Genomic DNA, 12,520 nt, shown 5'->3' on the forward strand with positions numbered 1-12,520 from the left:
CTCGTGCTCTAGCATTTCTTCTCTTACCCTTCAGCTAAGCACATGAGTATCTTGCAGCAGCCAGCAAGTATTTCTGTGTAATTGGATCATGTCTGTGACAAGGGTTTGCTGTTCAGGATGGAGCTGTTGAGAAGGCCAACTCAAGGACATTTGCCCCTGCCAGCACAGGAGCCTGCTGTCTCCCTGCAGGAGCACAGGGCCACAGCCCAAGCTGGGTGATAGTGCTACTGCTCCTCAGTTTAGCACCATCCTGTTTTCAGGCAGCTAGGAAATACCGAGAGCTAAGTGTTGAGAAGTGTGCTGCTCCAACAGAATGCACTTACCATGTACACAAACAGTTGCACATTCATGGGTGCCACCTCCTGCCTCTTTATTCCTACGTGCTGTTGACAAGTGCTTGATTATAGACCTCTGGTACCTGTGCATGGTACGTCTGGGCATGAGCAACAAGCCTTGATGGAATGCTCAGTACAGAGCTGGGCTGGTCTTGCTGCTGCAGCTGCCTCACAGGTAAAATGTCCCAGCCCTGGGGCTTGGTGACAGTAATCCCGAACCATTCCAAAGGCATTTGCTTACATCTTTCAAGCCAGACCTGAGTTGTTTGTCTTGCCAGTAGATGGTGTCATTTGATGTCTCCTGCTGTATGCTTCTCTGTATGGTCTATGGCAGCTGCATTTTCCAACCACCCTACTCCTCTGGATATAGCCACGACAGTGTTTTGGGATAGCACCTAAGTAACTGCTCTGCAAATACAGCCCCTGCTTCAACTGGACTGCTCTGGGTAGAAACGGTGTGTCTGTGCCCAGAGTCCTTCCACCAAGAAAGCTAAACAGGGAATCGGGAGGATAAAAAGGAAAGCTGCAGACTAGCAAGAGTGTTGTGAACTGAATGTAAAGACAACTTGTCAGCTAGTTTGTACGAGGAGCACTTCATATAACTCCTGGGTCATGAGAATCTTTCTGCAGAGAGATGGAAGTACTTTTGGAATAGCATTATCCCAGTGCTATTACAGGCATCTCTAAGTCAAGAATTATTTGGACATATCTAAGTCAAGAATAAAAGATTAAATTTCTCCTAGGATCCTACTAGTGGGAGCAAGGGGATCTGTCACACACTTTCCACCCTCTTTATTACATAGGAAAACCTTAATTCAAAAAGGTTTGTGGCCCAAATGAGGCTAATTAGCTCATCCTGTAAGTGTGTATGTGCTGTATCTGTTCCAAATATTAACAATATAAAGGGCTGCAAAGGCCTGGTGAAATTACAGCTTAAATGTTTAACGATTTGAGCTCTCAGTAAGGTCACACAGTCTATTTAAATAAGGTTTGAACTGTAATTTTCAACTGCAATAAATTTACTAAAGCCTGAGTAAGAGACATGCAGGTTTATTTCACTGCACCAACTAAATGCCTGCCTCCTGATTTTCAATTCTAATTCTATCAAAATATCAAGATTATATCTTGACACTTTATCCCACCACTCTGGAAAAGACTCTCTTTGCAAGTTTGGGAACCCTCATTTGAGATTCTTCAAGCAGTTGCACAAAAGTCTATACCACAATACAGTTGGCTGCTCAGAAGGTGTCTTATGGCCATTGCATTAGCAGTCAGTTAATTTCTGAAGTTACTCGTGAAATTACACTAGATTTATTCAGATTTCCCACCAATCTATTTTTAGTAATGTTATCATAGTTGCAGAAAAAATAAGAGATGGTTCAGACAGGAAGCTGTTCTGTGTCCTTTTCCCTGAAGCACTGAAATTACAGAGTGAATTAATAGAACACTCCAAGAAAATGAGTGAGAGCCCATGTCTTCCTACATGTCTGTACAGAGCTTAGAAGAATACTGCAGAAATGCCAACTCTCATTCTACATTATGGTTGTGCCTACCCTAACAGAGGCACCAAGATTCTTTCTCAGTTCTGGGAAACAGAGACTCTCATGTGATTAGAAGCCTAGAAATGTGATATGTACCCATAACTCCCAGCTTAAAATTACCACTAAATCCAAATGCTGCTTGCAGAGAACCTTGGACAGCTGCGCACGAAGAATCCCCTACTCCTGGCTAGGAGGAACCAGGAACAGAACAACAGCTCAACCAACCTGCTACTGTTCTGCAATGCCTCTGTAGTTCATCTCACTGGTAGGGAATAACAAAGCACACAGCAACGTGAACACAGCTGAAATGTGTGTTTGTCATAGCTGTCTTTGTTCTTCATGATTTGTGCCTAGTCCCATTAGTTTTTTGCTTAAGGACTCACAATTATAGAAAAGACTGGTTTCAGGTCAGCTGCTGTGGGGAAAAAAAGTTCAGAGAACCATTATAGAAGATATCAGCAGATGCACACAGCAGAACAGTCCTCAGACTGTTAAAAACAGATGTTTAATTTTCTTAAGTCAAGGTAGTCTTACTAGGCTCTTAACTAAGGATGCCTGTTTCAGATTTGCTTCTTTAATTTGTGTCTTGTTCATTCCCAAAGGCCAACACCAAACTATTCACCTTGTTTACCCAATTAAATAAGATTCTTTCCATTTCAATTATCTCCTACCTATTTGGAAGTCTAGAAGCAATATCATGTTTGCATCTTTTAAGCCTTATTGCTTTCAGATCGTACATATGCAGCCCTCATTCCACCCATATTATAGCCTTGCATACTAAGCCTATGTATACATATAGCTTGTGTAGTATTACAGGATGGTATCAGCAAAACGTTGCTTAAAGATTATGCACTGAAAGGGAATATACAACAATAGACGCCAAATAATGAATGAAAATGGAAAGTACCCCCCGTTTGCCTATTTAGAACATCCATTTTATATAGTAAACATATATTCAACATATTAGTTACTTATGTGCTCAGTTAAACAAAGCTGACAAGAATATAAACTTGAAGTGACAGTCTGCAACCATATTTTCAAGATTTACACAACTGCTAACAGTGATTCAGGCTTGTGACGGTTGATCTGAGAGAATTAGCAGAGAATTACCTTTGCAATACAGGAGCATGAACAAATTCTTGAGGTCATATACTGAGATAATTTCATTATTGACAACTTTTTTCATTTGTTGCTCTGTGTAGATGTACAGAACCCAAAGATTTTTATACCATATTTATGCATTTTCTCTATCGTAGGTGTGATCTGTATCACTCATGATTCATGTGACCACTTTCAAAAAGTAAAAATGACAAAAACCACACAGTAATGCAAAAATATATCCTACAGAGTCTAATGGAAATAAACTTTTTTTTCTTATCTGACTTAATCAGAAGCTGGTTTGCTCAGGAAGCTCAATAAGTTAAATCTGAAACCTTGTTTATAACTATGCTGGCCTTTTTCACAGTGCCTGGGTACAGCTGTACAGTCGTAGGTGGTGTGATACTGTCACACCATTATGTAGCAGTTTAACACACAGTATCTATATATAAAAAAATGAAGTATCGAGTATTACTATGTACAAGTCATGCTTGAAGCATCATCTAGCTAGAGATGGACAGAAATAAAAGACCACCATATAGCTAAATAAAGCTGGTTGATTATACTTTAAAACTTTGTTATGACCCAGAGTATTGGGCCATTTCTAACCATACTGCAGTGTGCTTGCAATATTTCTAGGAACAAAATCAGCGACTAATACTTCTGAGCTGCCAAAGTCATTCTTGAGTGTACTGATTTTGGATGTACTGGTTACTTACCAGGAGTACATCAAAGATGCAGTGGCATCCCCTTGGTTAAAATGAGTAAGCAAAAATGCCTTTGCAGAGGGTTCTTAAACAGTTCACATCCATCCCCACATCGCTAACCATTTTGAAACTTTACCTAATTAAGTTTCTTTTCAGTTGTCCTCATTAACAAGTGGACACAGTATGGAACCAAGGCAACTACAGTCAGAGGCATAGCTGCGCTCTTACAAAAAGAGAGAATGTAGAACAAATACTCAGTATGAGTAGGTATCTTAACAAAATTATACAGCTGCAGCGTAGCTAAAGAAGCAGCTATACACAATATGCGGAAACTTATCTTGCAGCTATTTTTACCTTTGCAGCTTGTGATGAACATTTCAGAATTAATTCCAAGACCTAAACCAAAGAGTGCACCTAAGTTCCTCACCAATCCAGCAAATGGAGTTGTGTCAATGTTTATCCAGTCTGGGTTGGCACACCACTTCTTGGCCTTTGGAACAGACCATAGCAAGTCAATATCAAGAAGCTTGAGGGATAGATAAAAGCCAAGGGCAAAGATGAAAAGAAACAAGTTTGTCTTGATGTACATTCTCAAGCTTGCAGTCTGAATAGCAGGGGTATGCTCAAATGCTTCTGCCACAAGAATGCCTGTGGATTAGAAACTCAGTGTTACAGGGAACAACACACTTGTACTTGGAAGCAGCATTTTCTACAGCATCCCTGTAGAATTTGACTTTTGAAGACAGAAGAATATACATATGTAATAAATACCTATGTGTGTATATATATACATATACGCACACAATTTAACACTTCTGCAGTACATTACAAGACCTTTCCTCCCACTCAAAACTGCCACTTTGGAAAAAAAAATTAAATACCAAGGACTACATGGTTTTGATATGAGGCATACCTTAAGGCCTGACTGCATCTCCCAGATGACAACCTATCAAATATTAGATGTAAACTGGAACATTCCTTTTCCAAAAGAGTCCCTCACTCAAAGACTGGCTCCAGCAATGCAGAATTCAACACCAGTTCCCACACAGGCTTTGAGTGTTGAAGGAAAAGACACAGAACACACTTATCTTCTCTTGTACTCATTTTATCCTGGTTGTGAAGAGGGAAAGCTGTTAGCCAGGGCTGCCCAGGCTGCACTGCACCCATGAAAGAGAACATGAGCAGGAAGCCCCTGCTCAGTGCACTGGTCACCTTCCTTAAAATCAGATCGATACTAGAGATACTGCTCATAGTTTGGACTCTCTGAATACCAATTTGAAATATGCTTAAGTAACTCTGAAAAATGTGCTTTAGCACCTTAAATTACCCAGGGGAGTTTGTCTTGCTATTTAATTTTTCTTTATTGTCCCCAGGTCTCTGTGTTTGCCCACACTGTACACATGCTAGTTTGCACCTGGACACCATTTGAAGTGACCCAAATAGCTTCCTCCTCAGAGGAAAGGTCAGAGCCATGTAGGAGCAACTTCCTCTCTTATCTCTTCCACACAGGCAGCACAGTTAAAGATTGGATGCAGCCAGTAGAAAGCAGTCAGAGCTATTCTGAGGCAGTGTGGACACAATACAGTCAGCATCAACTGGCAGGTGGACAAGTGCTCACTCCCTTTGCTGTTTGAATTACACAGGCAGCAGGTACATTCTACCTCACAAATTTTACCTTTAGACTATTATCAAATCCCTGATTTTCCAGAGAGCCGAGAGCACCACTGGGGCTGCAAGATGAGTAGAACTACTAAAAATCTCTTCCCTCAATTAAAAAAAAAAATTTGCATATGGGTTAAAAAGAAAAGAAAAAATAGCAGTATTACCAGCAAATACTCCAAGAACAACTTGATGAGGGAAATGTGTTGCTATGAATACTCTTGAGATGCACACACTGATCTGGATAATCCAAAAAATACTCCAGAGGAATGACCATGTTAGTCTAAGAGGGAAAAGGAAGATACTTAAAAATTAAGACAAGCTATTTAATCTACTTACTTACCCCAAGCCTCATCATGTAAGGCTCATACTTTTACCCAGGCAGAGGTTTACTAAGGAGCACAGTTTGGAATCAGATGATAAAAAACTAGCAGTTAGTACTAAAACATCAAGAGTGGTTACAGGAACAGACCTCAGAAGTTTCAGGTCCAAGACACCTCCGTGGTTTAAGCGATGGAAGTCATCAATGGCAGGTTAAATTAGCACTAGTACCTTAAACATATTTCTCATTATGAAGCCATACCTATATGCAAAAGTTCAATTATTTCATGACAAAATTCAGGTTGTGGGAACAACCTTGTCAGCCTTGGAAAGAACAGCCACCAGAGCAATTGCAGGACTTTCCCACAGAGCTGAGCAACACATTACAGTGAATTTCGCCAACATTATGTGTACTTGTTTTAAAAGGGGCTAAGAAGGATGACCATCAAAGAAAAACATTTATTTACTAACCAAAAAAACCCAATACATAATGACAATTAATAGAATTAAAAATTTCCAGCACTGAAGATTTGACACAACTTTTAATAGAACTGCTTCCAAGATACTGTATGCAAGGCCTGTAAGTTGATAAATACCAGCCTATACAAACAGATAAATCCTCTTAATATACTTTTTCTTCATCTGAAGTAGACCATAATAAAGGGTTTCTGTTTTTTTTTTTTTTTACGATAGAACAGACTGTGAATATTTGTTTAAATTAAGTCCATTAAAAACATAGCACAAATATAAAGAAATATCTGAATATAATGAGTTGGAATCATGGAAAGACACTGACCTGTGAAGGGTAACAGCTGATTTATCTTTCCATCTAACTGTGTAGCTAAGTGCTGCTGTGACCATTACATACCAGACGCAAGATGATCCCATGGCATGTCCAGATGGGCTTCCTAGTAAAAACAAGAAGAAAATATTCAACTTAAGGATGATGACTGTGACATTTGTCATACAGAAAATGTCTACTGGCATTTACTCAGGCACCTAATAATTTAGAAAGGAAATGGCTAACAAAGGCTGAAAGAATGTCAACTGCTTCTCAAAAGTTAATTTTTGCCATATGAATTTTTAAGAAGGTTCATCTACAGAGAATCCATACTTGTTTGAAATCAAAAGGTAACAGCTTAATAATCTTATATTGGTGTGAGGTGGAATCTTGATTGGAAAACATAATATTTTCCCATTACTTGGACTTAAAAATAAAAAAAGGCACCTAGGGGTGTCTTAGAGCTCTAGCATGGAATGTAGAAGTTATATATGAGTATCGCATGAGAAAAGTTTTGAATGAGCATCCCCATAATTAAGGGGAGCAACAGAGATTTAGCTCTTTGTAACATTCTACAGCAAAGTAACAGTATAACTTTAGATAGCACTTCCAAACTGCCTTTTATCTGCTTCTGCAATTACCATGGTGTTAACGATTCTGAGCTGTGTCTCATTAGCAATATTACAATCCAGGTAATTACCATTTTGGGTAGTCTCGTTATAAATTTAGAAATGTGTCTGAAGCACAGAAAAACTGTGTCTTTATGCTTTACTTTGATTAATTTCATAAATTTTAAGGTGCTGTACAATATCAACTGGATTAAAAACAGATTGTCAGTGAAACTGGCACATGAAATGATGCTCTAATTGCTGTACCCACAGTAGTCTGTAACAGGGAACACTCTCTCATAGAGAACAACAGTGACTTCTTTTTAGTCCAGGTTACAATAATATATGTGTAATTTGTTTTAATTTAAAAAAATAAAACTTTAATTTTACTGGAAGCAATATGAAACCACAGAGAAGTTCCTACAACTGTGAAAATCATCAAAAAAACAAGGCATGCTGGCGTGATGCAAGGGAAGTGATTCCTAAAATTACTCTGTCACTTCCTTTCCACTGTTCACCAGATTTACATTCAATGAATCAAAATGGAGAAAAAGAAAATTAGGTCATTGGAATCTGTAAATCCTGGGCCTTTACATCTTGGCTTTCTGTGGAGACAAAAGAGAAGTGACAGCATTATTTCATTGTCAGAAGAAATAATTTTGGCTCAAGAATGTGTTATGATCCAGCACTATCTGGTAGTGTGTAGAGTAAAAGAATATTTCAGTGAAGTAGCAAAGCAAAATGTCTAGGCAGGACAAGCACAACGATTTCTGACTCCCTGGATTCATTTTTTGCTATTCTGCTTGGCAGTACATTTAGAGTCACTCTACCAGCTCTTGTTAATTTCCTAACAGATGTGCACTCCTAAACCTCAAAACAGAACAAATGTCACTGAAGGAAACAGTAATGTTGTATGTCAGCATTGGAAAAGCTTCTCTTTGTTGTCATCTAGGAAAACGTCATCTAGGAATAATATTTCATAGCTCACCAGTAAATCACCTACTAGAAACAGCATAAATTCCACATTAAGGTTTATGTTGTTAAAGCCTTAAAAATACCAGAAAAAAAATGGCTGCAGTTCAGTTAATTCCAGAAGTACTAACCGAATTCAGGTCCTAAGCTGTTTGACTAAACTGTAGTCATATGAACAGTTCCCTCTGCTTTCCCTTTTGCTGAGAGACAGAGTTTGGGGTTCAGGCTATCCTAGCAGTATTTGGATCTGCTTTCCTCATGTCTGTGGCTGCTTCTCTAATCTTTTAATATAAATTGCTATCTAAAAGGCACGTGAAGGACCACGTAAGCTCACACAATGCTTAACAGCTGCACTGACTGCACCTCCTCTTGCTAATGAGAAACAGGTCAGTGACAGTGTTAATGGTCCAGGGTAAGTCTGGAGGTGGGAGGAAACGTGGTCATTTTAAGTGCAAAGAAGGAATCAATATGGCAGTTTTACCCACTGGACAGAAATAGGAATGACCTTTCAGAAAGACAGTAACAAGAAGAAACGCTTTCTGGTTCAATGAATCAAAATGAAACACATTGTCTCCTGAGCCAGGGCTTGGATCTACACAGCACTGAATGGGCTCCGTTCTGAAGGCTTTTGATAAGATCTGAAGGACTTTAACACTTTGCGTTAGGTACCAAATGAATTAACTTGAAAGAGACTGCAGGTCACATACAGACCAGGCATTATTAAACCCTGCCTCATACCAGGGCTTAAGCTTCTTGTTCACAATTACAACGGGATGTAATGCAGGATATTGTTAACAAAATATAGCTATGCAAACTGCTTAAAAGCTTTCAGTGGCATTGACAAGATGCAAAGCTCATAATTTCCACAGTCAGTATTTTATTGCACAATGCATTAAACTAAATTCAGTTAGCTCAAAGCAAGTTCATCTTATTTCACATATTAGAGTTTTTCAAGTTCATTTAACTTCAGCAGTGTTGCATTTGAGTTCCACGGAGAAGATAATGAGACATAGAAAGTCAAAATACATTGAAAAGGTACCATTTCAAAAATAATTCTTCCCCATATATTTGTACACATACTCCCACACATACATTCAGTGCCAGTTTCTGGTTCTGGGAATAGGGGGTTCCCTTTTCCACTTGTGTTACATTATGTTAATCGATTACTGAGACTATTGTTATTTACACTGAACTACCTACTCAGTTTTTGGGGTTTGAACATTTCTGCTGACAGTGAACAAGCCCCCAAACTCAACAGCCCCATGCTCAGTCTTGGAACACATTAAACAATGTATTTCACAAGTTTTGTGAAAATTTCTTTCCAATATGCCAGCTCATTCTGGTAGTAATTATTTTTAAAGCAAATCCCCCTCCCCTGCATCTTTTAAAGGCAATGAAGTAAAAATTCTTGTCATAACAGCAAATACCTAGCTATTGTATTTCTTCCTTTTCCTCTACATGATTTTTTGTGCTATTTTATGCATGAGCTCTGAGATTTGTGTATCATATAAGACCATCATAAGTAACATTCTCTCCCCCTTGAAGCCACTATCCCTATTAAATGTACCAAGGTAATCTCCAACATTTCTTACCTGGTCCAGTTTCACATGTTATAGGAAACTGTTCAAGGCATGGGCTTGACTGATTAGGATAAATCATTGTTTCTTGCACCCACCAGTATGGGCGATGGCCAAACAAAATCCTGACAAAAAATAAAATAAAATGAAGCAGAAATTCAATGAAAAGATTTTTACATAAGAAGGCCTCAGCAAAGCATCATAAATAATCTTACAAGAATATGAAGAGCTATATTTCCAAAGCTACTCTACAATAGTTCTACAGGTTCTTCTTATCACAATGCCATTTCAAACATATCTTAAATATCTTCATTGTGAATTCCTATTTTTTAATTACCGGGGAAAGCCTACTAGTAGATTATTCACAGAAAGTTTTCTAAACTTGAGGTACATACAGAAACTGTTATTAAAAATACCAAATTTTAAAACAAATCCAACTTCTTACCATTTAAATATGAGGTTGAACCAATCACCAATGACTGCCACCCATATCATTTTAGTACCAACCACTTGGTTGAGCTGAAACCAAAGAGGAAAATAAACTGAAAATATATTCCGGGGATCGCCAACATGTGACATAAAATTAAGGAAATCCTGGTAAGCCCTGTAGTCCCTCTGTAAATGCTGAATGATAAGCACGCCATTGCTATGAAGGAGATCCATCTTAGTGGATTAAACTGTACTTGAAATATAGTAAAGTTCTTTTAATCTTAAGTTTCTAGTGACGGAGAATAAGAATCATGGAGGGGATCTATTAAAAAGTGAGAGAAGGTGATTGACGTTGCCTTTATATTATATTGGTGTGGTGTACCCAGCCATTCCCGAAACACGTGGCTCCAAGTCTCTGGGAAAGCACATGAGTCTGTTAGCACTGGAAAGCTTTTTTGTTTGCAGATTTTAATTGTAGGAAGCTAAGTGAAATACATGCTGAGCAGCAGCAAATTGTGGGGAAAGTTTTGTGGAAACACAATGTGTGACTTGTGCAATCCTTTGTATGAACAGTTGGAACCTGTTTACTTAAGTTTTTTCACAGTTCATTTCTCTGCAGGATGGACATTAGTAATGTGTGTACTTCATTAAGTGCTGCCTGTATAAAGGATAGAAAGAATACACAAATTACTGATCTTTACAGAACTGTCACTGAAGCTGTACATTTCACTTTGACATAGAACTTGGCTACCATGCTGCAACTAATACTTTGCACAACACATTTTTTCGGTCAGGAAAATACAACCAGCATCCATGCATCAACAATGCTGCTGAGCTCTAGATTTATTTTTAAAGCAACAATATTCTTAAAATACTGAAAAGCAATTGTTTTCTTCCTACAAGAGGCCTGTTAATCCAGGGCACAATGCAGATGATGCTCAGTCTCTGAGTCATCTCTCGGTACCGCCATTCTTGTGCATTGCTTACATGACGCCAGTCCTACGTCCCTCTGCCAGAAGGAGCTGCAGCCCCCACTTCTTGCTGCCCAGCCTGACAGAAATGAGACCTGCTTTACACACCACAGCAAGGTTGGGAAGAGATAATCAGGAGTATTTCCCTGAACTATTCCCAAGTGAAGCACAGCAGTTCTCCAGAGCAAACAGCCAAGAGAAAACAGATTCTGCCACACAGCAGGAGTTTAAAAGATCATAGCAGATAATGTATTAGCATATCAGATTTGCCAATATTAGTACTAATAACTGTAGCATAGAAGATTATGTTCATTTAAGGTGGCTTCATGAAAAGAACTTTTTCTACAAGCGATTAAATGGATACTAAAAGCTTGATGATACCAACTTCTGATATTATTAGAGCAGCAAGAAGAAAACTTCAAGCTATTTATCAGGCTCTAATATTCTGATGTATTCACATCCTCTATCAAATTATTATCTGTGTATCTGAAACACTGTGAGTCAGAAGACAAAAGCAGCTCTATATATGTACTGCACACTTCCCTAATACTCTTTCCATGCACTTCAAGCTATACTGCACAAGCTGTGGAGACAAAGATATGAACTACTTAACTCTTTTTGCTGAAGAGGGGCTTAATGGCTTAAGAGGGCTTTATGATCTGTGGTCAGGGAAGTCACATGGAAACATTAAATAAATTCAACAAATAAGGCATGACAATTAAATGGATGTAGAAGATTTCTCTTCCTGACAATCTCACATTTACTTTAATTACTCCCATTTACTCTAGCTATTAATAGTCTGGTTTCAGAAATTTTTTAGCAGATTTAAATCCTATATGTTTATTGCTACCAACTGCATTAAGCCATATAGAAAAGCTTAAAGTTTCTATGCACTGTTTCGGAATAACTACAATATTTTTCTATATATTGACTGAATTATTCACTTCAACTGGTGTTATCTGATTTCAAGGGAAATCCTTCCAAATGCAAAATTTCAGGATATTTCAACAAAAAATACTTCCTATCTATTTAGCTGAAAGTATTTGAGGAGGTTTGTTTCTTGCTAAGCTGTGTACCTTATTGGTTTTCAGAGTGTGCAGCAAGGCAACTGTCATATAAATGAATGGATGGAAACAATTTTCCCTCTCCCAGTACTTACCCAAGACCATACTTGTTAAAAAATCTCTCTCTAATAACTCTTTATACTTTATTGCTAAAGAAAATGTTCTTTTGCAACATTTTTTTACTGCAAAAGTATCTCGCCTTTAAACTTAAGTAAGACTTAAAATAACAACAATAAAAAATCACTCGTTTAGACATGTCTGGGTTTACTATACAAAAATGTGGAAAATTTAAGTCTGTTTTTCAATCTAGTTTAGCAAGAATAGTTAGCTTCAAACATGAGTGCAAACATGTCAGTTGGTGTCTGAATAACAGACATCTTACTTCTAGTACTTGGTTAAAAGAGCAACAACTATAATGAGGTTAAGTCTAAATAACTATTGTTCTATTAGGAAAAAA

General features: G+C 38.1%; 1 protein-coding gene across 1 annotated transcript; it reads right to left on the reverse strand.

Moving 5' to 3' along the window:
* Positions 1-27: 27 nt before the first annotated feature.
* Positions 28-10,546, reverse strand: G6PC2 (glucose-6-phosphatase catalytic subunit 2). Its single transcript, XM_032114776.1, has 5 exons — positions 10,045-10,546; positions 9,615-9,724; positions 6,458-6,569; positions 5,508-5,623; positions 28-4,329 (listed from the first exon to the last, which is right to left on the reverse strand). The coding sequence occupies exons 1-5, from the start codon at positions 10,260-10,262 to the stop codon at positions 3,818-3,820; spliced, it is 1,068 nt and encodes a 355-aa protein (XP_031970667.1). The 5' UTR covers positions 10,263-10,546; the 3' UTR covers positions 28-3,817.
* Between the last annotated feature and the right edge of the window lie 1,974 nt (positions 10,547-12,520).

This window comes from Corvus moneduloides, chromosome 7 (genome assembly GCF_009650955.1).
Source record: "Corvus moneduloides isolate bCorMon1 chromosome 7, bCorMon1.pri, whole genome shotgun sequence".
Classification (NCBI taxonomy): Eukaryota; Metazoa; Chordata; class Aves; order Passeriformes; family Corvidae; genus Corvus; species Corvus moneduloides.